The sequence below is a fragment of the Bos grunniens genome, chromosome 16, assembly GCF_055505025.1.
Source record: "Bos grunniens cultivar Pamir isolate PY7600 chromosome 16, Bosgru_T2T1.0, whole genome shotgun sequence".
Lineage (NCBI taxonomy): Eukaryota > Metazoa > Chordata > Mammalia > Artiodactyla > Bovidae > Bos > Bos grunniens.
Window position 1 is genome coordinate 9,822,910 of NC_141180.1, and position 26,406 is coordinate 9,849,315.

General features: G+C 37.4%; 2 protein-coding genes across 5 annotated transcripts in view; one reads left to right on the plus strand and one right to left on the minus strand.

Moving 5' to 3' along the window:
* PPP2R5A (protein phosphatase 2 regulatory subunit B'alpha) overlaps positions 1–23,079 on the plus strand; it is an 89,859-nt gene extending 66,780 nt beyond the window's left edge. For all 3 annotated transcript variants that reach the window (XM_086343309.1, XM_086343308.1, XM_086343307.1), the window contains 10 exons: positions 5,329–5,421; positions 9,604–9,734; positions 10,391–10,450; positions 11,367–11,475; positions 12,279–12,332; positions 18,342–18,392; positions 18,673–18,792; positions 18,873–19,000; positions 20,029–20,130; positions 21,871–23,079. In XM_086343309.1, coding sequence (XP_086199435.1) covers positions 5,329–5,421; positions 9,604–9,734; positions 10,391–10,450; positions 11,367–11,475; positions 12,279–12,332; positions 18,342–18,392; positions 18,673–18,792; positions 18,873–19,000; positions 20,029–20,130; positions 21,871–22,003 — 981 coding nt within the window. In that variant the 3' untranslated portion in view covers positions 22,004–23,079. The remainder of the gene's footprint in view (positions 1–5,328; positions 5,422–9,603; positions 9,735–10,390; positions 10,451–11,366; positions 11,476–12,278; positions 12,333–18,341; positions 18,393–18,672; positions 18,793–18,872; positions 19,001–20,028; positions 20,131–21,870) is intronic.
* A 1,128-nt stretch (positions 23,080–24,207) lies between these two features.
* The window catches only part of PACC1 (proton activated chloride channel 1), a 35,469-nt gene continuing 33,270 nt past the window's right edge, over positions 24,208–26,406 (minus strand). For both annotated transcript variants that reach the window (XM_086343310.1, XM_086343311.1), the window contains one exon: positions 24,208–25,707. In XM_086343310.1, coding sequence (XP_086199436.1) covers positions 25,546–25,707 — 162 coding nt within the window. In that variant the 3' untranslated portion in view covers positions 24,208–25,545. The remainder of the gene's footprint in view (positions 25,708–26,406) is intronic.

Below are 26,406 nucleotides of genomic sequence, written 5' to 3' on the forward strand. Positions count from 1 at the left end.
AGACAAATTCACAGAGACACACAAGAAATATTATACATCCATAGTCTTCTGATTAAAAGGCTCTGGTCTGTATATATGTGTTTATAGTTTAAAATATTTCTAGTAATTAAATTTGGTATACAGTTTTTAAATCTGGCAGTCGATGGCCTGGTAAATTGAAGTGAACTGATTGGTAGGATTTGTTACTATTTAGTCATCATATTTTCTCTACAGTAAAATGTTAAAGCTGTTCTGATGAATGAAATTATAGTGTAGCACTGAGGAAATTTGCTCAATTAAAATTTCTGTCCTGTTTGTTAATATTATTTGAATCAATTCACCTGAAATTTTTTGTTTTTTGTTTGGTACTAAGTTTGCATTTTATTAATACATTTAGCTTATTGGATCTTTGCTGCTAGAAATTAACTTGTTAGGGTGAAAAATAAAGATTAAATTTAGTCAGTGAGGGGAATAATCTCAAATAATTTCAAAACCTTTCAAAATTTTGTTTCTTCAACCTTTTCATGAGTTTTCTTAAAGTGTGCTAATTTACAATTTCTTTTTACTTTTTTTTCACACTGTAATGGAAATACTAATGAACAATGGAATAAAGAAACACAGAAGAAAAGAACAAAAGAAAGGCCATTTCAGTACTAGGGGATTGGTGGATTGGTCATATCTTTTAATTTACTAAATATTATATGATAATTATTAATATAAAACAGTTATGTTATTTAAAAATTTTTTGTCCTAAATATTATTGCTTTATATTTATTGAAGACCAAAAAGATAGTAATTTTCTATGTACCTAGTTTTAGATAATTAGAGAGGCATGACTGCTCTACTAGCCTGGAATACAGGCAGATTATGTAGTATTTTTGTTTTCTTTTATCAATTTTCTTTTTGGCACAGATAATTAAGATGCAGTTATGTAGGATACTGAATAGAACATAGACCTTATTAAGACAACTTGGCTTTAGGGACTAGAGGCTCTTCTTTATGATCTGTATAAGTAGAAATTTAAACTGGGGACATATATATTTTATAATGTACACCTTCGTGTTCAAATACTTCTTGACCAGATACTGTATTTTAAATATTTGCATGTTCTAAGAATCTAAAATTAAAGGGACCATAGCTTAATGCACTAACACTTATACACAGAAATAGAAAAGAAACATCTTTTATCCTTATTTAAGATTGATAAACATTTTTATTACTTTAACCTTTTTATCATAGTTGTTATTAATTATCTTTTTAATTATTATAGTTAAAAAAGAGCAGGAGGGAAAACAGGTTGATCCTATATAAGATATTCAGGGTTCACGCAGAATATGTCTTATTTTTAAAAGGATTACAGAGGGGAGAAAAAGATTCTTACACAACTAAGATTTTGTTAGTGTTTGCTATGTCCCAGGCAGTAGGTGGCACTAGAGGTAAGGAACCTGCCTGCCAGTGCAGGAGACGTAAGAGATGTGGGTTTGATCCCTGGGTCAGGAAGATCCCCTGGGTTGCATGGCAGCCCACTCCAGTATTCTTGCCTGGAGAATCCCATGGACAGAGAAGCCTTGTGGGCTACAGTCCATAGAGTTGCACAGAATTGGACATGACTGAAGCGACTTAGCATGCATGCAGGCAATGTTCTAGGCCCTTACTATCTCTCATTTAGCTTAGTATATGTTAATTCTTATATAAATTCTTTCAAAGATTAGATGAATTTTTAAAACTCCATTTAAGTTAGCTTCCTCTTAATAGAGGTTGGAAAACATTCAGTCAACATATTCCTTGAAAAAGAGCCTTTTGTGTATTTGTAAATCATTAAAGTTGCTTTTAAATCTTTACCTTTCTAGGTCTAACATTTCTAGTTCCTTTGGCTTTTGGTATAGGTCTTATTTTCAAATACAGTAATACATTACAAATACATTAATAATCTTTGCTGTTTTATATTGTACCTTCTAAAATCTTTTATTGATAAAGACCAGAATTTTATGTATTTTACCTACCATAGGAAAGACACAGTCAGTACTGAGTAGAAAGGAAAGATTATCCTTCATTCCTTATAGTTTTTAGTTATCTTAGTTATCATTTTTAGGGTGCTTTTTGGCTTACAGGAATAGGAAGACCAGCCATAACACCACTCGTGCATGAAGTTTGCCATTTTATTAGAGAATTAAACTCACTGCTGAAAGTATCTGTTGTTCTTTGCAGCATGGTTTCTGAGGTTCTTGGGGCAAATCAATTTTTCATGTAGAAGAAGATAGAGAAACTTTAATACAGAAATACAGTTTCTCAACAACTATGATATTTCATTCAGCAAATATTTATTGGGCATCTGTTGTCTTTAGGCATTATTCTAAATATTGGGGGTTAAGTATTGAACTAATAAGCAAACTGTCTTACATTCTTGGGGGAAAGAATAACACACAATAACAGGGTGTGATACATACAATGAAAAAAACAATAGCACAGGATAAAGGGTGTAGAGAGAGTGACTGGAGACAGGACGCAATTTTATAGAAATGCAGTCTTAGTTGTGCCACATTGAAGATTTTTAGCTCTGTAGATCACTCGTGTTTATTCTGCCCCTATTTGGGATTATTCAACATGTGTTTAACTTTTTGTCATCATCTCTTCAGTGGTGCTAAGTTGGTAGCATAAAAGCAATTCGCTGCTAATCCTGACTGGTCACTTAATTAATGTTCATTGTGTCAGGTAAACAGTGCTGATGAAAGCTCTGTAAGAAATAACATGTCATATCTGTGATAGGTGCAGGTGTCATCTGGCTATGTGATTTAGAGGGTGCATTTTGATCTGGAGCTTGATGTCATGTAAGTTTCCCAGAAGACATGCTATTGCTGTTAAAATTAATAAGCCTTAAGCCCTCCATTTCTGATGCACATCTCAAGAGGTAAAGTGTATAGGTTAATGCATGCCATACTTGACTCAGGGTTGACTTGGTCCCACCTTACCACGGCTTTTAACTCGGAATCTGCGTAAGGATTCTGCGTTTCTGATTCCATACCCACCAGCTTCTACCCTACGCTGTCTTCTTCTTGAGACAGTTCTACTTATCTTATAAAAGCCCTCCTCTTTCTTCTTGTCCAAAATTAAATCTAATGCAGGGCTCAAATTGTGTGTCCTCCTTAAAACTTGCCCTGTTGACCTTATCCCACAGTGATACAGCCCTTTTCTAAATGTCTCCTGCACTCATAGTTTTGTCATATGGTTCTTGTGTATATACCATTTTACATGTTTTTATTTTTGTCTTACTTCCCCAATAAGTGAATGCGCTTTACAGTGCCTACTATCTGTTCATACTAAATGTAGCTAAAGGAAGACTTGTTTTTTCTACCCCCAACATTGGTGAGCTAAATCGCTTCAGTCGTGTCCGACTCTTTGTGACCACATGGACTGCAGCCTACCAGGCTTCTCCGTCCAAGGGATTCTCCAGGCGAGAACACTGGAGTGGGTTGCCATTTCCTTCTCCAGTGCATGAAAGTGGAAAGTGAAAGTGAAGTCTCTCAGTCGTGTCCGACTCTTAGCGACCCCATGGACTGCAGCCCACCAGGCTCCTCCATCCATGGGATTTTCCAGGCAGGAGTATTGGAGTGGGGTGCCATTGCCTTCTCCATACCCCCAACATTTCTGATGCCAAATACATAGATTTTCTACACCAAGAAATTCTCCAATTCTCACTGTGTGTCCTACAGTTTATTTGTTCTGACACTAACTAACTACCCACAGTTAGCAAGGACCTCTAGGGTGAAGGGCTCAGTCCATCAAAACTGTTCCTCACTGCAGATGATAGTCATAAATATGGGGTTACCATGACATACTTTTTCAGTTCAGTAATTTGTTATAAGAGCTCACAGAACTCAAGGAATCACTTTACTTACTGTTACCAGTTGATTATAAAGGATAAAACTCAGAAACAGCCAAATAGAAGACAGGCATGCGGTAAGGTGCAGCAAAGGGCTTGGGTTTTGTGTGCCACCCTCTTAGCACTTTGATGTGTTCACCAGCCCAGAAGTTCTTCAAACCCCTTTGCTTAGGGTTTCTAACGGTCCCATCAGGTGGTGGTGATTGTTGTTCAGTCGCTAAGTTGTGTCCCACTCTACCTCTGTTACCAAGTTGACTGTCACGGCATTGCAGTACTGGTCTTCAAGTAACCCTGATTTGGGGCTAAAGAATGCACCTGCCAATGCAGGAGTTTGATCCCAGGCTTGGAAAGATCCCCTGGAGAAGGAAGCGGCAACCCACTCTAATATTCTTGCCTGGGAAATCCCATGGACAGAGGAGCTTGGCAGGCTACAGTCCATGGGTCGCAAAAGAGCTGGACACAACTTAGCGACTAAACAGCAACAACCTTTAGGGATGCCAGAGAGAAGCTGTGAAGTGCTTTAAGGAAAAGGTAAAAGTTTTCAACTGGATAAGGAAAGAAAAAAAGCATATGCTGACGTTGCGATCTGTGGTAATAAATCTTCTATCTGTGAAATTCTGAGGAAGGAAAAAAAAATCACGCTGGTTTTGCTGTTACACCTCAGACTACAAAAGCTATGGCCACAGTGCGTGGTAAGTGCTCGGTTAAGCTGGAAAAGGCATTAAATTTGTGGATGGAAACCATGAACAGAAAAGGGTCCAGTGCCATTCAGTCATGGGGAGGTGGTGCTTAGAACTTAGCACTCGAGGGTAAGAGGGCAGTACTGTATTTGTAAGATGCTTAGCACTTTTTAAGTAGAGGTTTATTAGGGCTTTTAGTTTATTCACTGTGGTGCACAGACATTTATTTCTGAGCCCTGCACTTGTACGATTTGGTTAATTATTTCTAAAGTGTGGATAAGATATCCTGATTTCAATTTAGTTACTTTTTTTCCACTGTAGTTTTATAGAAGGACTTGAAGTTTTTCTCTTTTTTAAAACTGATACTGATATACTGTCCCTTACAATTCAGTTTATTCTTATCTGGAGGTTTCTGATCCTGCATTTAGGGAACTCTGGAAATTAAGATGAGGTAGTTTAGCAGACCACTGAAGAAAGGTTCCCAGTGAGTATGGAATGCAAAGTCTTGTAACTTAAATATTTTATAGGCATTGTCTTTGTTTTCTGGCTCCTGTAAGGTAATATTTTCAATGAATGATGCAAAGCAGTAAATCCAAAATGTACCAACTTGGGAGACCAAATTGTGCGTATATATTTAGTTCTGAAAAAAATGTTACCAATTCACATTTTATAATGAGATCTGAAATCTCATTACTAAGTTGTTAAGGGAGGTATGTTTTTGATATGAATTTCACATAGGGTAAAATTTTATAGGCTTCATCTTGGCTGTTATTTCATTTTGTCTTACAGTTGGTGTATGAATTCTTCTTGAGATTTTTGGAGAGCCCTGATTTCCAGCCTAGCATTGCAAAGCGATACATTGATCAGAAATTTGTACAACAGGTAAGGAATTTTTCTGTCTTAAATTTCCTTATATTCGTTTCAGCAATGATTTATTAACTTGTGATTAAAATAGTCTTTCAAAAGTTTAAGGATTTCTTTTTAACAGTACCTGATATTCTTGCCAGATGATGAGAACTAAAAGTAAAGTAGCTTTGAGAATACAGGAGTATTTTTAATCAAAGTTTGCCTTCTGTTATATCAATTAAATTATCTTGTCTAAATCCTAAGTTTTCATAGTTGTTTTATAAAGACCAGAAAAGCAAGCCTTGTTGGAATATCTAACTTAGAAAATTTGGTATAACTAAGGAGAGACCATTTTAAAAATTTTTAAGTCTTTGAGCTTGAACTTGACATATAGTTCTAAGCACTGTGACAGAGAGGGGGAAATAAATAAGGAATTATTTTTAGAAGTTTGGGCTTTATGTCACTACCTTTTCTCCCCTACTCCTTCCCACCTTATGAATTCTAGCCACCCAGTTCCTAAACCACAGATAAAATATTGAAGAAGGAAAGGAGCTAAATATATGTGATACCTTCTTTTTATAAGTTGATTGTTAGCTGGGGATTTTTTATTTTGGAATCTAATACTTAAAATTAGTTTCTTAGAATGTGTTCATTTTTATTTTCAAAATCTTTTCAATAAGTTAAAGGCATCTTTCAAATACAGAGGACTTTACTGGCCCTAGACAAGATTGTGAAGTAGACCAAACCTCTGGGTCCATTTTCTCTTTTGAAGTACTTGGCTGTGAGTTAGGTCTCATTAGGAATTCGATACTCTCCTTTTCTAAAGTAATTAGCATTTTAAAGAAAGGCAGAGGATGAGTGGAAGGGTAGTAATGAAGTGCTGAGGCCAGGATTAAAGATCATTACAAGGACCTTTGCTGCCTTCTTCCCACCATTATGTGCCCCTAGGATAAAGCTCATGATCTCCACATATTGGAGTTAATTTCTGGTCATCTGCTGTAGCTACCACGTAAAGTATTTTCACTAGTGCTGTGAAGTATTGATAAGAACATTGTCATTGTCCTTTAACCTTTCAAGTAGTTCTTCATAAACTATGACGAAATACTAGGTGTGTGTTAACTGGAAAATGTTAATTTCATTTTAATACCAAGTTAGAAGCAGTCATTAAATGGAGCTGTATTATTTTGGTATTAGAGATGAATGCATGTTTCCTTCTGTAGCTCTCGTGTGCTATAGAAGAAATACAGTGTATTAAGGAACTTTAGTAATGCTGTGTTAAATTGTATTTAAGATAATAGCAGGTTGAGTGGAACAGTTACTGTAGGGCTTCTTCACCCTGGAGTCTGAGGTATTTTGGCTGCTGGATTATTCATTGGGTTTGGGGGGAGCAGGAAGAATACTGGTAGGATAGGACCCATTTTCTGCCGTCTACTCTAAATGCCTGAACTGTCCGAGAAGCCACGGCCCCATAATTTGTTTCTAGCAGTTTACATCACTGTGCTTTCACAGATCACTACTCTGAGGTATTCTTAGTGTGTTGCTTCAATAAATACCATTGAAAAGCTGACATTTCTCAGCTTTTGTATTTTGAAATTATTTAATTAGGTGGTAAGTTTAAGACGTAGAAGTACAGGAGAATAATCTGAAGTATAAATTTGGACGTTTGTTACTGCAAGAGAAGAAAACAAGTATATAATTACAGGTTGTGCTCAAATCATTTCCTGAAGGAGGAAGCTAAGAATTATTTAGTGCTTTTTATGTGCCAGGCACTGTCCTTATCTGCTGTTACATAAAGAGCTAGATCATGTCCAAATTTACAGAGCTAGAAGATGGCACAGTCAGGATTTAATTATATAAAAATAGATTATAAATGTGATTATATAAAACAAATTATTTTATTTAGATTATAATATTTCAAAATATTTACTTAAATAGATTTTCTACTTAGCTAACAACTGTTTAATATTTCACATTGACCCCGAGGATCAACTTGTATTACATTATATTTGTTCTTGAATTAGACATAGTGACCTGAACAATTAAGGATTGCTTTTATTAATTTCAAAGCATATCTTCCAAGTAAACTCAACATCAGAAACTTGTATTTGAGTGTCTTAAGTGAATAGTTCAGCTATTTTAATTAGAATAATTTGAAGTGACTTAATTAGGTATAATAATACAAATTCTCATGCTTTATGGATATTTTTAGCTGGAGCCTCATGCAGTACTTAATAATCTGGCAAATACCAAATGCAGACAATAAGCAAGATACTTTAGGATTATAACTGAAGTCATCACTATTCTCAAAGAATACCCACTCTTGTAGAAGAGATACACAAATTAGCAATTACATATAATTCAAGACAGAATGGAAAAAAAACTTTAAGGTTCAGAGCTTGCTATCGTGACAGTAATTATTAGATTGATGAAAAAGTAATTGCAGTTTTGGACCATGAATTTTAAATCATTACAACTATGCTTAAACACATATTTATTAATAAAATAGGAACCATTACAATCAACACATTTTTGCTGAGATACATGTTTGTTTATTCCTGTAAAAATCCATGCTTCAGATTCAACCAAGTCTTGAAAAGCATTTTCTGCCTCCTGCTAGTTGTGGAAGCATTTTCCCTGAAAGAAATTGTCGAGATGCTTGAAGAAATGGTAGTGTGTTGGCAGGGGGTCAGGTGAATATGGAGGATGCGGCAAAACTTTGTAACCCAGTCCATTAAACTTTTGAAGCATTGATTTTGGGACTTGCAGTCAGGCGTTGTCGTGGAGAATTGGGCCGTTTCTGTTCCAATGCTGACTGCAGATACTGCAGTTTTTGGTGATCTCATTGATTTGCTGAGCATACTTTTCAGTGTAATGGTTTCACTGGGAATCAGAAAGCTGTGGTGGGTCAGACCAAACAGTGACCATGACCTTTTTATGGTGCAATTTTGGCTTTGGGAAATGCTTTGGAGCTTTTTTTTGGTCCACCCACTGAGCTGGTCATCAGTGGTTGTCGTTTAAATCCACTTTTCGTCACACGTCAACAATCCAATCGAGAAATGGTTCGTTGACGTATTATAGAATAAGGGAAGACAACATTTCAAAATGATGATCTTTTTGATTGTGGTCGGCTTATGAGGCACCCACTTACCGAGCTTTTTCACCTTTCCAATTTCCTTCAAATGCCAAATAACTATATGATGGTCAATGTTGAGTTCTTCAGCAGTTTCTCATGTGATTGTAAAAGGATCCATTTCAATATTGCTCTCAACTGGTCATTGTCAGTTTCCAGTGGCCAGCCACTGTCTTTGTCATCTTCAAGGCTATCATCTCCTTTGTGAAACTTCTTGAACCACCATGGCCTGTACATTTGTTAGCAGTTCCTGGGCCAAATGCATTGTTGGTGTTGTGAGTTGTCTCTGCTGCTTTACGACCCATTTTGAACTCAAGTAGAAAAATCGCTCGAGTTTGCTTTTTGTCTAACGTCATTTACATAGTCTGAAATAAATATGAAATAAACAGCAAGTAATAAGTCATTGGGCTTTTATTAGCAAAAAACGTAAAGCGAGAAACACACATTAAAATGATGTATAGCATAACCACATTTACTTAAAAATGTATTCCAATATCAAACAGCAGGTTTCAACAGTGCAAAACAACAATTACTTTTGCACCAATCTAATAACAATCCCAAAGTACAGAACGTGAAATTCCTTGATGACATCATAGGTAATTGTATTTTATAAATAGATTTATATTTTCTCCTAAGAAAATCCAACTTTTTATTTAAAACACAGTAATATAAACTTATTTATTTAACAATTTGCAATCTACAAGCTTAAGATTCTAAAAGCATTAAAAAAAATCTCAGATTTCAACAGTTTAAAATTATAAGCTATGTTTAGTAGTCAAGAGTAGGACAGAATTTTAAAATGAATGGGAAGGCAAAAAAAAAAACCACACTTTTTTTTTGAAGTGTTTATTTGATTTATTGTGCATTCTTTTTCAAAATGAAATAAAAGAAATACTCCTTAAGCTTTAGCGCCACTCTTTAGTGCCACTTCTTTAGTGCCATTATTTAGCAATAATAAAGTCAATCTGATAAGGCGCAGAGTCTTTTTTAACAATTTAAAGATTTTGTGGGTTATCTTAAAATCAAAATTAGAGTGAAGTGTTAGCTCGATTATTTTTAAAAAGTAATTTCTCAGATTTTTTTTAAAGCTCCTGGAGCTTTTTGATAGTGAAGATCCCAGAGAACGTGACTTCCTGAAGACTGTTCTACATCGAATTTATGGGAAATTTCTTGGATTAAGAGCATTCATCAGAAAACAAATTAACAACATTTTCCTCAGGTAAATTATTTGTATATTCATGTATAGCACTTTTTTCCCTTCCATATTTTTTTATTCCAATTTCTTTAGTTTTTAATGTCTGAAACTTATGAACTTAACTGATAGTGAAGTGAAGTGAAGTGGAAGTCGCTCAGTCATGTCCGACTCTTTGCGACCCCATGGACTGTAGCCTACCAGGCTCTTCAGTCTATGGAATTTTCCAGGCAAGAGTCTTGGAGTCCTGGACTGGGTTGCCATTTCCTTCTCCAGGGGATAGAGGTTGAGTCATTTCTAGCCAATTTTGTGGATATCATTTGATTGCATCTAACTTTTTCTTGTAACTTCTCATCTAAGTGGATAGTACTAATGACAGTTTTTAATAGATAATACACATGTTATTCATAGTTAAATTTTATTGAGAGAAGAATTTGTCTGTTTGAGCACTTGTTTTAAAAAATCCTGTATAAATACTGTTTAAATCAATAGCTCTTAAAGTATTTTCAGTTGATGTTCTGACAAAGCTAATTAAATGTATGTGGGCCCTATCTTGACTACTTTATAAATGAAATCATTAAGTAGGTTTCACATTAGGGGGTTTTGCTTTAATCTTTGTACCTTCCTGCATCTTTCATTCAGTTTAGTTTTCTGATGTTTTTCCATCTTTGTTTTAAATTCAGGTTTATATATGAAACAGAACATTTCAATGGTGTTGCTGAACTCCTTGAAATTTTAGGAAGGTAAGTCAGTTTTTTGTTCTTTTTAAGAATTAAGTAACTTTGAATGTTTTATGTATTAAAATATTAGCTGGGATTAGAGAAATTATTTCACATTTTAGAATTTGAATATACAGTATAAGGCATAGTTTCTCAACTGAGTTCTTACTGTAGCTTTTTAGGGGGTCAGCATATTAAAGTAGTGCCACACAGAGCATCTGTTTCAGAGTGGACTTCCTGCTTTTGAAACTGTGGCATATTTTATGCCTAATCTTGCTAGACCGCCTCGGAAATTTACAGGATCTGACTGGTAAGGGATGAAATAAGCTATAGTGAATCTTTGATGAAGTTACAGGAGTTCTTGTTCCAGTGTTGATGGACCGTTCCCATACATCTGTTCTTTTTAGAAGAGTCTATAACCTTCGATTTTAGTTCTGTGATCTTTGTTGCCTTCTTGTTCATCACATAGCAGTATTAACCTGAGAGTTTAGACCCTGTATTTAAAGAATGGTTTTAGTCTCCTCTGTTAATATTTAGGGCATGATTATAGAGAGAACTGTTCTTAATTTCAGAACTTTCAAAGTAAGAGAAACTACCCATTTACTTCAGGATATATTGAAAATTCTAACAATATTGTGATACTGACTCTCCTGTACTTTAGAGAAGAAAAATAAAGGCATCAATAAGTGATAGGCTTTATAGAAAACGTAAAATTTCTTAGTGGGACATTGAATTGGCAGTTCTTATTTTCTTTGGGACCATTGCATGACTTAGAGGAACAGGCTTCCTAGTGACAGTCTGTCTAATTTAGGTTGCAGATAAGTAAGTCATTCAACACCAGGCCTGAAGCAGAGCAGTTCCTATGTACTTGGGGATGTAATAACTTAGAAATAAAGTAGTAACTACGTAACCCTTCCCCTGCCTTTTTTTCCCCCTCCAGTATTATCAATGGCTTTGCATTGCCACTGAAAGCAGAACATAAACAATTTCTAATGAAGGTTCTTATTCCTATGCATACTGCAAAAGGATTAGCTTTGTTTCATGCTCAGGTAAGTAGCAGATTTCAGGTGAAATGAACATTGTTTCAAAAACCAATATAAAGGCAGAGAAACTGAGAAATACTGAGGTGGCAATTTTAAGTATACTTAAGCAATTTGCTTTGTAAGTTGCCCAAAGCAAATTTTTAATTATATCATAATTTTTAAAGCATGATGATATTTAGTACTCGTAAATAAGCTCAATGCACTTTAAGTATAGATATAGGAAAAATCAGGTTCTTTTCTAGTCCAGGCCTTGACCTAATTAACTGTGTGACTTTGAATACATCCCACATATTTTCAGAATGTTCTGTCTAGCCTGCATGACCTAGTTAGACAATGATTTTGGTTTCTTCTATTAACACTCAGAGAATATCATATCAGCACAGGCATACATGTTAGAAACATGCTAAAAAACTAAAATGTTAGCGCTAGTCTTATTTCACTCAGATTTATTTATCTATCTGTTTATTTAGTGGGCTGTGGTTACATTTCTGATTTATAAGACAAAGATAGTTAATTTTAATTCCCCAAAGAACTGGTCTACCGCCTCAATGATATCGAAAGATTGATATGCCCAACTACATTTTATTTAATATTTCAGTTAACTTAATATTCAGAAGTTAATACTGAAAAAAGGACATCTTTTTTAAGTAGAAGTTATTTACATAATTATGGGTATATTTATTTTTAATATATTGCCATAAACTGAAGTTTATTAAAATGAAGTCGTTTTGTTAGCTAAATATAAAAATCCTGCATTACTAAATGTTATTTCATTCAGTAATATTTATAAACTGTCCCTTGCATTTTAGCTAGCCTACTGTGTTGTACAGTTCCTGGAGAAAGATACAACACTAACAGAACCTGTAAGTGTTTTACTTATTTTTATGTTTTTGGTCTACATCATAGCATTTTATTTTAGCTTCCTTTATACTCTTAGAGCTCTACCAAACAGTCGTAGTAATATATTTTAAATTAAAATCATTTGGAAGAAGAAAAGTGAGGTTAATCTGTATTTAAAGAATAAGAATGGGATGGCAAATTCTCATGAATTGTGTATCTTAAATAACTTAAATATAGGTTAAAATTAATATATAGTAGTTAAGATGTGTGGTGACAGGCTCAAATGACTACAGTGAAATCATTTATACATTTATTATCTTCAATGGTAGTCTTTTTCATCTTCATTCACCTTTTAAAATTAAAACATTAAAACATACTGTAAGGATTCCAAAACTATTTCCTTGAATTTTGTTTTATCTTTAGGAATAGGATTTTCCCTCTTATTTATGATAAACCATGTGATAGGGATTGAAAACATTTCCTTGTCTTTGGTGACTGAGCTATAATCTTGGAGTAAAGATAATTTACTTTATGAATCAGCATAGCAATTCAGTCTTAGAATTCTCCTGCTTACTAATTATCTATTAATACAAAGATTCGAGAGAATAAAAATATTACCATGAAAATTGACTGAAGATTGAAGAAAAACAAAAGATAAGTTTAGGGAGAAACAGAAAAGGATAAACACTTAGAAAACAATGTTTTAACCTTGGTGAAATAAGTATTCTGAGAGAGTGTTTTCTAGGTATTCTAAATCTAAATAGTTAAAGAGTTCTTGACAAATAGCACAGGGTTTGAAGGATTTAAATTATATGATTTTCTTCATATTAGAACTTTCTGAGGCTAGGGGCACTTGCAAAAATTACATACTTGGTCTTCCTTTGACTTGAGTTTTGTGTGTGTAAAGGAACAAAAGGTATTTTTCCACTCGCTGATATTTAGAGCTTTAGACTTTTTAGATTTGCTGTTCTTTCTGAAATAGCTAAAAACAGTTTTTAAAGACAAATAGAATTAGAAGCCCAGTACTTACATGAAACCACATTAACCTCTAAAGTGGATTAAAACTTAATAGAAATCCATGATAACATATTAGAATTTAGAGAAAGAAAGCCCATAATATGGTTTATGCATGGTGGCTAATAAACAGATATGCATTAAATATGGTTAAGTTAATATGGAGTGGATTTGGGAGATAGCTGATTTCTTTTTAAAGAGTGAAAGGTTAGGGAGAGGGATGAGGGCCAGGCATTTGAGTTAGGTGAGTTGAGTTAATAGCAATAGGAGCTGCATGAGGAGGTAAAATGTCCAAGTTAACAAAGGAGAATATTTTTCAATTCATTAAGATCTGCAGATAATAGAGATCTTGGAATTACTATTCTAGGCCATCCTAGCACCAAAATTATGGCCATAGTACTTGGGTTTGAGCCCTAATAATCATTTTCTAGAAGCCTGGCATTCATATCAAAGCTTCCTACAGATTGTAAATAAGTCAGAGGTTTGGCTGGTTTGTTACATTCTTCATGTTCTTAGATCTTGTATTGAAATTATTTTATTTTCCAAAATGGAAATGACTTTATTGTTATATCCATTTATCAAAGGAGTGTATTAATTTGATTCACATAAGACAAAACCATAAAGCGTAATGTGAAGGAATTCCTTGAAATTCCCCTAAAGATAACCATAAACCATACAAATTGGTGAATACATTTCTATAAATTTTGCATGTATATTTTTGTGTAAAGTTAAACAGTGGGAAATGCTGACTGGGTTTTTTCACCTCAGTATAACATGGATATCTTGCCATATTACTCTGCTTCATATTTTCATTGGTAGCATCAAATTCCATTGTATGGATTGACATAACATATTTAACTCATCCTTAATTCATGGACACTTGAGTTATTGGAGTTTTTGTTGTTATTAACATGTTGCTGGGTTATGGGGATGTTTTAGTGTGTTGGAATTATTCTTTGTCCTGTCTATAGTGTTGCTTACCAAATATATCTTAATGTATGTATTAAATTAGCCTCAGAACTGCACACCAAAAAAAGATAAGGTTTACTGTACGTAACATTTTTAATAAGCCAAGTTACTGAAATTAAAACCTGTTTCTGGGTCAGAGTACAATGTGTCATGGTGCCTGTTTCCCCACATCAGCCGGTACTGAATATTTTAAAATTTTGCTAGTCCGATAGGTATGAAATATATTAATTGGATTTTTAAAATTATCACAGCCATTCTCTTATAAAGTTATTGGTCATTTATATTTCTGTGTCCTTTCCCTACTTTTCAGACTTTGCCTATTGTGTTTTGCAAGTTTTTTTTTTAACCATTTGGAGTTTTCCTTTTAACTTTGAATATACTGTTTTTAATATTTGCCTTTTTAAAGAACTAAAAAAAAATTTTAATGTTGGGAAATCTATTCATCATTATAGCTTCTGGCTTTGGTGTCATGCTAAGTAAAATCCTTCTACCTTTTGAGATTATAAAAACACTCTCTAGTATCATGTTCTAGTTATTTAACGGATTTAGTTTTTACATGTAAAAACTTTATTCCATCTATAATGTTTTTCTAGAGCTGCCATGACAAATTACCACTATCTTGGTGGTTTAAAATGACAGAAATGTGTTCTCTCACAGTTCTGAAGGCCAGAGTCCAAAATCAAGGTGTCATCAGGGCTGCACTCCCTCTAGGTGCTCTAGGGGTGATTCGGTTCCTTGCCTCTTCCAGTTTCTGGTGTCTCCAGGCATTCCTGGTTTGTGGCTGCATCTCTCCAGTATCACATTGCTGCCCCTTCTTCTGTCTCTCCTCCAATGTTATCTCTTATAAGAATACTTGTCATTTTGGATTTAGGGCCCATCCAGATAACCCAGAATGATTTCACCTTGAGATCCTTAATTATATCTGTAAAGATCCATTTTCCAAATAAGTCACATTCATAGATTTCATAGAAATTAGGACATGAACATATCTGATTGCAGGCCACCATTCAACCCACCACACTGTTGGAAACTGAAATTTTCATGTGACAAGGGTAAGAAATTGTATTTGTCTTCTATTACTGCATAACAAATTGTCACAAAGTTTAGTGGCTTGAAACAACAAGCATTTATTATTGGATAGTATCTGTGAGTCAGGAATCCAGGCACGACTTAGCTGGATCCTCTGCCTCAGGGTCTCTCATTAAGACTGCAGTCAAGGTGTTGGCCGGGTAAAATCTCAGATGAGGGAGGAGCTGCTTCTGAGTTCACGTGATGGTTGGTGGTAGCATCCAGTTCTTCACATGCTGTTGGACTGCTGTTCCTAACTGGAAGTTGGCGAGCAGCCACCCTCTGTTCCTTGGTACTTGGGCCTGTCTGGCTTCCCAGGTGGCATTAGTGGTAAAGAACATGCCTGCCAGTGCAGCCGATGTAAGAGACATGGGTTTGATCTCTGGGTTGGGAAGATCCCCTGGAGAAGGTCAGCACAACCCACTCCAGTATCCTTGCCTGGAGAATCCCGTGGACAGAGGAGCCTGGCTGGCTACAGTCCGTGGGGTCGCACAGAGTCGGACATGACTGAAGCAACTTAGCATGATGGGCCTCTCCAGCATAGCAAACTTGCTCTATCAAAGCTGCAAGACAAGAAGGCCCAGGAGAATCTGTTCATAAAATGGAAGTCACAGTCTTTTGTAACTTTCCCATGGAAATGACATTCTGTCCCTTTTGCCACATTCTGTTGGTTAGAAGCAAGTCCCCAGGCCAGTGCACACTTAAGGGAAGGGCTCGACTACACAAGAGGGTGAGTTCAGGAAATCAGGACCATAGAAGATTCTTTCAGGCATCTGCCTCCCACAGGAGCTACATTTTTTTTCTAATTGGTGACCCACCAGTTCAATTGATTGACTACTTTAGCTGTTTTCCAGAACTGAAATGCCACCTTTGTCATATATTAAGCCTTGTTTATACTTAAGTCTGTCTAGACACTCCTCTATGTCATATCTTTTCTGTCAGTTTCCATGCTAATACCTTACTGTTTTAATTATCTGATTATTATAACTGATATTTTGTTTTAAAGGTATTGATTTTTATATATTTATTTTTTTATCTAACCACATACTGAATTTTCCTATTCATTTTAGTACTTTTTCAGTTCTTTTAATATTTATACACTTAGGCAAGTAAGTATAATTCTGGTATTCCTTTCCAACATTATTTATCAAATTCTTCTTACTGGATCGGCTCCAGAACAGTGTTCTTCCTCAGTTTTAATTTGAATGAGTGTTCATTACTGGACGAGACCAATAACTATAAACTTACTTAAAAGGCTGTCAAAGATTTACCTCTACCAAAGCACCCAAATGGTTTACTGCCTGTTTCCAGGAATCATAAGTTGATTGCTGATGGTTTCTGATAAATTCTTAGTTTAAGCTTACAAAATTGTTATCAAAATATATAGTCAATCAAACAACTGTTCAAAATCTTTTGAGATGATCGTATAGTCTTGGGGGTTTTTTTCATCCCTTTTAACCTATAATGAGTTGAATCATTCTGGAATTTCTGGAATAACTTATGGGGTAGATAGTATTATTCTGTTAATATACTGTTCAGTCACTCAGTCGTGTCTGACTCTTTGGGACCCCATGAACCGCAGCACGCCAGACCTCCCTGTCCATCACCAACTCCCGGAGTCTACCCAAACTCATGACCATTGAGTCAGTGATGCCAACCAACCAGCTCATCCTCTGTTGTCCCCTTCTCCTCCTGCCCTCAATCTTTCCCAGCATCAGGGTCTTTTCAAATGAGTCAGCTCTTCGCATCAGGTGGCCAAAATATTGGAGTTTCACCTTCAATATCAGTCCTTCCAATGAACACCCAGGACTGATTTCCTTTAGGATGGACGGGTTGGATCTCCTTGCAGTCCAAGGGACTCTCAAGAGTCTTCTCTAACACCACAGTTCAAAAGTATCAATTCTTTATAGACCAACTCTCACATCCATACACGACTACTGAAAAACCATAGCCTTGACTAGACGGACCTTTGTTGACAAATTAATGTCTCTGCTTTTTAATACGCTGTCTAGGTTGGTCATAACTTTCCTTCCAAGGAGTAAGCATCTATTAATTTAATAGCTGCAAATCACCATCTGCAGTGATTTTGGAGCCCCAAAAAATAAAGTCAGCCACTGTTTCCCCATCTATTTGCCATGAAGTGATGGGACTGGATGCCATGATCTTCGTTTTCTGAATGTTGTGCTTTAAGCCAACTTTTTCACTCTCCTCTTTCACTTTCAAGAGGCTCTTTAGTTCTTCTTCACTTTCTGCCTTAAGGGTGGTGTCATCTGCATATCTGAGGTTATTGATATTTCTCCTGGCAATCTTGATTCCAGCTTGTGCTTCTTCCAGCCCAGCATTTCTAATAATGTACTCTGCATATAGTTAAATAAGCAAGGTGACAATACTCTTTTTCCTATATACTGTTATATTCAGTTTAATACAGATTTTTACAACTGTGTTTACTTGAATTCATGACCTCTTGTCTCACTGTATTTGGCTTATCAGAACTGTGCTAGCCCTGAAATAAATTTGGAAGCTTTCTGGCTTTTGGGGGGTGCTTCATGATGGTTTAAAAAACAGGAATTATCTGTTCCTTAGTTTTTCCATAAAATAACCTCCCTTCCTCACCCCACCAAGTCATTATCTCATACTTAGTAGGAAGTAGCCCTTACTACTATTAAAATTACTTTATTTATAAGTTTAATTGCTAACTATGTCAGTCTTCCTGCTTCATGAAAATCAGGGACCATCTTCGTCTTGTTCATCAGTGTGTCCCTGATCTAGAGCAGTATCTGGTACAAAGGCACTCAACAAGTATCTGTTGAATGGGTAAAAGCCTAAATAAAGCTGAGCAGAGTAAGGGGAGATGCAGAGGTATTGAATAATACTTTCTTCTACTTCAGAATGAATATTGATATTATCACGGTTATTTAAAATTTCCTGAGGTTAGCCAGCTTCATTGCTTAATTCATGCCAAATTTTTCCCTTTTTTGCAGGTGATCAGAGGATTGCTGAAATTTTGGCCAAAAACATGCAGTCAGAAAGAGGTGAGTTTTAACAAAAACAGTGCATTTTATTAGAACTTTTCAATCTCAGGGCTATAAACCGTGCTTCCTTGGGTTGCGGGTATCACCACCACTACCTACCAAGTGGACACTGTTCTGTGGGGTTTAGAGAAACTTGGTGGAAGAGCTGTCCATTATGGTAAGTGGCATGTACTGTCAAGGTATTTTTCGTCCACTGTTAACCTTCTCATTTGTGTTTTCTGTATTAACATCATATAATTTGTCATATTATGTTTCTTAAAAGAAAATTTTTTTAACCTAGGTGATGTTTTTAGGAGAAATTGAAGAAATCTTAGATGTCATTGAACCTACACAATTCAAAAAAATTGAAGAGCCTCTTTTTAAGCAGATATCCAAGTGTGTATCCAGTTCTCATTTTCAGGTATGGTGTTTTCAGTGAAGCCATTTTTATTTTACACTATTACTTTTCTTAGTTTTGATGTTTCTGAATGTCTTTTTTAGGTTGCAGAAAGGGCACTGTACTTCTGGAACAATGAATATATTCTTAGTTTGATTGAGGAGAATATTGATAAAATTCTGCCAATTATGTTTGGCAGTTTGTACAAAATCTCCAAAGAACACTGGAATCCGTAAGTGTCTTTTATGTTGATTGTGTCATTTTTGTTTTTCTAACATCTTTGTCATTTGATCTCATAACTCATACATAGGAAACCTATACAGATTTGGAACTCCCAAGGTTAACATCACATGGTTCTATTCCGCAGTGAGTTTTATGAAGTTGTACATATATGTGGGTCTGTATGTTTGTTTGTTTGTAGCAGAGAAAGGTTTATTGCAGGGCCAAATGAAAAGAATGGGGTGGCTTATCCTTAAAAACTCTGAACTCCTGCATGTTCTTAATTTCAGTTTAGAATTGCAAATCTAGGGACTGTTTGGTATGACATTCTGCCAGTATCCAGGCTCACATCTCAGCTGGCTTAGCCCAGGGAGAAGCGTCAGTGCTCAGGGTCACGTCAGTGATGTTTAGATTGCTTATGTTCTAAATTCTGTAACATCCTTATCCTGTTGTCTACTTTTCTTTCTTCTAACAAGTCATAGTAATTGCATCTTTTTCAGCTGCTTTTAATACTATTATTCAGGAGTTGTGATAGTAGACTCTAGAGTAGTCCCTGTGTTCCCTCATAGCTCAGTTGGTAAAGAATCTGCCTGCAGTGCAGGAGACCTGTGTTCGATTCCTGGGTTGGGAAGATACCTTGGAGAAGGAAATGGCAACCCACTCCAGTACTCTTGCCTGGAGAATCCCATGGAGAGAGGAGCCTGGCAGGCTATAGTCCATGGGGTCGCAAGAGTCGGACACGACTTGGTGACTAAATCATCAAATCAGACTCTAGAGCAGACAGGAAGCTGGCCATAACATTTTTAGGGTTTAACCCAAGCATGACACAGTGAGAAAAATGTGAATTTTGGAACCAGATAGACCATCTCTGCTACCACTGGCTTGGTGACCTTGAACAAATTACTGAACTTCTTGAGCTTCAGTTTATCCTCACTAGTGGATTGACTGAGTCAGTGTCAAAGCCATTTCAGAGATGATAGTGATACATTTCCCATCTGGTAGTAGCATCAGTAACCCAGCACTGGCTTGTTTTCCTTTTAGGACCATTGTAGCACTGGTGTACAATGTGCTGAAAACCCTCATGGAGATGAACGGCAAGCTTTTCGATGACCTTACTAGCTCATACAAAGCTGAAAGACAAAGGTATTTGACATTTTTAATTACAAAGTTAACTGTACATTTTAGGTTACTTGAATGTGATTCAGTCCAGTAAGGTATTCTAGGTTAAAATTATGTTTAAAAAGCCAATTACATCAGCCATTACAATTTGAACATCTCAGGTGGTGTTATGGTTTAGAAACTGCCCACCAATGCAGGAGACGCAAGAGACACGGGTTCAAGCCCTGGGTCAGGAAGATCCCCTGGAGGAGGAAATGGCAACCCACTCCAGTATTCTTGCCTGGAGAGAATCCCATGGACAGAGGAGCCTGGTGCACTACAGTCCGTAGGGTCACAAAGAGTCGGACATGACTGAAGCGGCTTAGCATAATAAACACTTTATGGGCTTCCCCGGTGGCTCAGGGTAAAGATTCCGCCTGCCAATGCGTATGAACAGAGGAGCCTGGCAGTCCAGGGGGTTGCAGAGTTGGACTTAGAGATTAAACAACAACAACAATAATAATAAATACTTTAAAGTCATATGCAGGTAAACTCCTAATGGTAAGATGGTTTTAATGTGGATCATAAATTCTGATCTCATTGTGAGCCTTAGACTTCATCAGTCTTGGTAACATCTACATTGTGAAATACATTTTATATTAAATTTTAAATACTGTCTTACTCAGTTTGTTTTACATTTATGAGAATTGCTTTGTCCTCGTGGGCGTCCATAGTGAGCTTATTCTTCAAGCTGCTCCTTGCACAATATTTAAACTTAAGGTGGACAATAACTGAGGTACCTGAGCCCATATATTTTTAATAATTGTATCACCTATTATGTTTGGAAAAACCGATCTACTTTGACTGTAAGTTCCTAGTCCTGGTTTTCTGGTGTCAAATAGAGAAAGGATCTCTCTCCTTCAAGGTCATCCTAGTCCATCAATAACTAACTCAATGTGTTATTTCTTTTAAATAGCACCTTTCAGGCAGGAATACAAATTAGGAGCCCCGGAAGCAATAGGAAGAAGGAAGAGATGACTGGGATCATATGAAACTTACATTGAAAAATGTGTATTTCACATAAGACTGACCCTTGTATCTCACTATCTGCATAAATCAGCACTTTTGTCCCCTTAAAGCATATGTAACTGTGGAACTGTAAGCCTGTGGGTTTTTCACACATTTATATAGCCCTTCAGAATAGTTTGATCCACATTATTCAAAAATGTTCTCTTTAGAACTGAAATTAAGTATTAATAGTTGAAGCAACATGTTTTGAGTTTTGTGGGGTTAAGAGATTATTCAGAGTTTAAAGTTTCCATCTGACATGCAAGAGACAAGAGATTGTAAGACACAGACTGGTCGGTAACTTAGAGATGGGATTCGGAAGGATGCGGGTCCACCAGGAAACGGCCCCAGACCGACTCGCGGCCAGCCTGTCAGTCTGTTGGCAAAAGAGCAATTGTGACGATACAACCACTGCACGGGGTTTACGTGACTGAGTTCACGTTGAGTGGTTTGTCAACCATGAAGCACTAACACAGTGGCCGTGGCAATGCTGATACATTTCAGTTGGTGCAGGAGACGGACGGACTTGGTTAATTACACTGAGGACGGTAATGGCAAATAATGCAGTACCCTAGGTAAACCTGTCAAATGCTTTAGGTGGAGGGGTTTAAGTGAAATGTGAGTCAATAAGTCTGTTTTCCAGGAAACTGCCAAACAGCATGTTTCTTCAAGCTATGAAACAAGTTTCTAACTACAAAATTCCTGCTCTGTTTACAGGGAGAAAAAGAAGGAATTGGAGCGAGAAGAATTATGGAAAAAATTGGAGGAGCTAAAGCTGAAGAAAGCTCTAGAAAAGCAGAACAGTGCTTACAACATGCACAGTATTCTCAGCAATACAAATGATGGATAAAAAAAAAAGCCTGCCACCTCTGTTGGCTAGGCAGTTTTGTACACTTTTTTGAAATATGTAAAAATTATGAAACAAACCTCATCAGTATAATATAATTAAAAGGCCAATTTTTTTCCTGGCAACTGTAAATGAAAAAATATATGGACTAAACATAGCCCTGTGCTGTATCATGGCCACAGTATATTGTAACCCTTGTCTAATCATTGATTTGTGTCACTTCTGAAGTTTCACAGAAATGAACGAACTTTCTCATCGATGTGATGAGTGAGATAATTACGGGAGTGGTAGGAATCGTGGCTGGAATCCTGGTTTGGGTTGTGTTGCACACAGGTGTAGCCGTCTGCTCTGTGTATTTTTCCCTTTGATAACGTGCTTTTCACATCGCTGCAGACCTTAGTTACATCCTAGGAAAAAGACTATTTCCTAAACTAAAACTAAGGTGTAATTCTTATCCTTTCCTTCATCTCTTCCAGAAGTATGATGGAGGGAACTACTTGCCCGAAGCCTTCCTTTTGATATATTACTGTACTCTGGAATTTGAGCAAAAACTTAATTTCCAGGCTTTTAAAAGCACAAATTATAAATGCTGGGAAAGTAAACCAGATTTCAGATCAATCCTTATGCACCTCCTCCTTCATCTGCAACTCCCCAGGGTGATGAGCACAGACGGGTGGAGGCAGCACGGAAAACACAGCCTGCCTCTCAGTTCATTCCTCCTCTTCCTCCCAAAGGCTGAAGGCAGGGCCTTCCCAGTCCTCACAGCCTGCCCTTCTCCGGCCCCTCCCGACAGGGATGGAGGCTTTGATTCCCACGGTGTGGTGGTGCAGAGCGCGCGTTGTCACTGCCTGGCTTTACGTAAAGGAAATGCAGTAGGCTTCCTCTGTAGGGTTCTGAAAAGGCGGCCTGTAGGAAGTCATGTATGTTTTTACTTGGTCAAGTTATTTCTCACGTTTTATTATCAGAGTACCATTCCAGTCTCTTAACTTGCAGTTGTGTGGAAAACTGTTTTGTAATGAAAGATCTTTATTGGGGGATTGAGCAGCATTTAATAAAGTCTATGTTTGTATTTTGCCTTATGTCACCTTTGCTTTTTTCAGCACTGAGTTGAGACGTCCAGAAGCCCGCCCCCTCCATTCATTCATATATATGTACATACGTGTATACAGAGAAAACCTGTAAGGCAAACTGCAGGTTGTGCGCCAGTTAAATAGGAAGACTGTGTGCCAGAGTCGAGTGTTCCAGCCATTTACCAGTGTTCTATTTTATAGAATTTGTACATAAAATTCTAAATTTGAGGATATCTCTCCATCTTCTTTCATGTCCCTTTATGTTCACAGGATGGGTTTAACTTAGCTTAAATGTGTACAAATACACAGACAGTGTTAATTAAAACAGACCCAGGAGCAAAATCTGTAAGTAATGGCACTGTTTTTTATGGGGGCAGGCAGGGAGATTGTGGCAGAATCAGAAATTGTTACCAGGCTTTCAACTACTGATACCTGCTTCTGCTCTTTCACAACCATAAAAAACTCTAGCAAAAATTCTAGCACACTATTCCTAGGTCACTACGAAAGCAGCTCATTCCACTCACTGTGGCCCCAGGAGAAACTTCCTTTTGGAATACGGCTCATACTTTACAGTTTCCAAGTGGCAGCCTTACCACAACCGTCCAGACCCAGTGTTCTTGCCCAACGCTCCACGCTAACCTGAGGCCAGCTGGGATTACTGACAGCTGGGGGCAGCAAACGCAGAAGAAAAGGGATCCTACTGCTGAACACCGCAAAAGGCAAACCCAGCCCCCTAGAGGGAAGGCTGGGTCTAAATGCCTTATCTTGTCAGTCTAAACATATATCCTTTACTAAGAGCAGCTAGAGCAGGTTTTGACAGGCTGCAGTTAATAGCTAGAAACGCTCACTTCCGACCTAGGTACTCACTCTAAAGCATATTCAAGAGGCCTCTCAACTTCCTAAAATAACAGGAAGTGCAGTTGCAGTATGTTCATTGGAGCCAATTTTGTGAGATACTTGGTACGAAAATGGTGTGTCAACTTTAGAAATCCTTTAAAAACACACACACTTGTTTTTTAGTACTGTTAATGTAAGCTTCTATACCAGACTCTGCACTTGCCTTCCAGAAAGGTGCTACAAGACCTCAGTTAAAGTTTGTGTGCCTGCTTCAGTGCCACAGAAAAACAGCACAGAATATTTCCTTACACAAGTTCACTTTTAATAATTCAACCAAAAACCACAGTTTCTTGCTAAGTTAGACATGAGATTAAAATTGGCCCCCTCATACATTGGAGTTTTTCTCTTTGAATTACCTAAATCTAAATTATGAAATTGAAGTGCTACCCACAAAACTGAAGAAATGCTACCCAAGTCCTCTCTGGATGCAAAGGTCATGTAAACAGTTTAGAACTCCCCAAAATAATTTCCAAAACCTTAAGTCAGTCAATGGCTACCATGTGAAAAATGCCCAGACGGTACTCCGTTCAGGCTAGGCTGAAAGCTCTGAGGGTCCATGCTGAGGGTGCCTTTCTCAGATGGGCGGGCTGCAGGACAGAAGAGTTAACACAGCTTATTCACGGAGCTTCACCGCCACTTCCTGCCCACCCTGCCCTTCCCTGCACGTGCTTGTGACATACCTTGGGAGTCCAGGCTCACACCCCCTTTTATTTGGAGGTCACGGGATAAAAGCATACCAGTGCCTACTGATGTAGCAGATGCGCACACCAGCTCACTGATTGTTTCTATATTAACCTAACTTTTATTCACCTGTTAATGAAATCAGAACACACTGAGGAGGGACCTACTCTGCACACATATCCTAGCGCTTCTGCATGTTAATCACACCAAACTCATAACATCCATCAGTCAATATTCTAGCCAGACAGGTAGGTAGGTGGCTGCTCAGTCCACAAGCGATCTAATTACTATAGTTTCCACAGTAGTTTTAAAAAACAGTCTCATTTAATATTTAACACATGAGTGAGTGCATCAGAGACTCGCACATGGCACCAGAGATGTGATGGGTTTTGTTTCTCATGAATAACACACTGGTTCCACACTGTGACCTCCACCACCGGAGAGTCACCAGTGGGGGAGAAGAAAGTCACACACACTTTTGTTCATTTAAAAAAAATCTCAAGGAGAAAACCTACGATCAGAACCTTAATCATCCTGTTAGACCTTAACTATACACCAAACCAAGGAGAAAGGAAGACGGCTTCCACAAACCTTCAGAAAACTGGATTCTATCTGAGTCCATCTTCCATTTGACATATTCATGTCATATGTCAAAAAACGTTCATTAATAATTTAAATACTTAAATAACGTTAAGGTCATCCACTGGATCTGTTCCACCGGGCTCTAAGACAGTCTCGTTGGGGGGCCAGGTTAGAAGCTGCAGTGTGACAGGCTAGGCCCCCGGCAAAGCCCATTTTCTTCAAGTGAGGACTGGATCGTTGGCACCTTGGTTTACCAAAGTGGAAGATGAGAACTTCCATCAACTCGGGCAGTTTCTACGAAGAACACTGGCAACTTCAGCTTATGTGGTTTGTTGCCTGACCTCTTTTCTTAAGGTATCGTCTCCGAATTTTCATCATCCATTTCACACTCAGTTTGGCAAATTCTGCAGCTTTAAATAATGCCAAGAAGGCCCCACAGAGAAGAGCAATTGTGTTCCAAGGATTGGCGGTGATTATCTGTGAAATGGAAACAAACATAAGTTTCTCAGTTGGCTTCCATTTTTGATTCTCAGGATTATTGTCAAAGAGCCCCCCAGATTACTGGCACAACAAGAAAAACAACTGGATTTTAAGACCGCCATAACTTGGGGCTTTCTGGCTGTCCAGTGGTTAGGACTCCGTGCTTCCCCAGCAGGGTGCGCGGGTTCGGTCTCTGGTCAGGAAACTAAGATTCGGCATGCCACCTGGTGCAGCCAAAAAATTATTAAATTGCCATAACTCTATACTTGGTTCATAGCTCCAGTTTGAGGAGAAAAATATTAGTCCCTCTTGATAATAAAGCGATCCTGAAAGAAGAAGAAAAAAGAATTTTTCAAAAAAGCTCTGCACAAATAAGATAATCAGTGCTGAGTTTTAAATTTCTGGCCTAATTCACAATGCGACCTTGCTTCCAAACAACACTGATGGCCTGCAGGCCAGGTCCCCCGACTCACCTGCCCTGACCGCTTCCCCGAGTCACTGATCCTTCCAGGCCCTTCACAGCTCCCGCTGACCACTAAGCCAAACCCTCTCAATGTGAGCAGAGAGATTTCTTCCACAACCTCCCCTGGCAGTTCCTCACGGTCTGCAATTACTTCCTTTATGGCTTAGGCGGTCCTCTGACCCACTGAAACTCCTTCAAGGCCGAGGTCACAGCTTGTACGTCTGAGTTCCCTG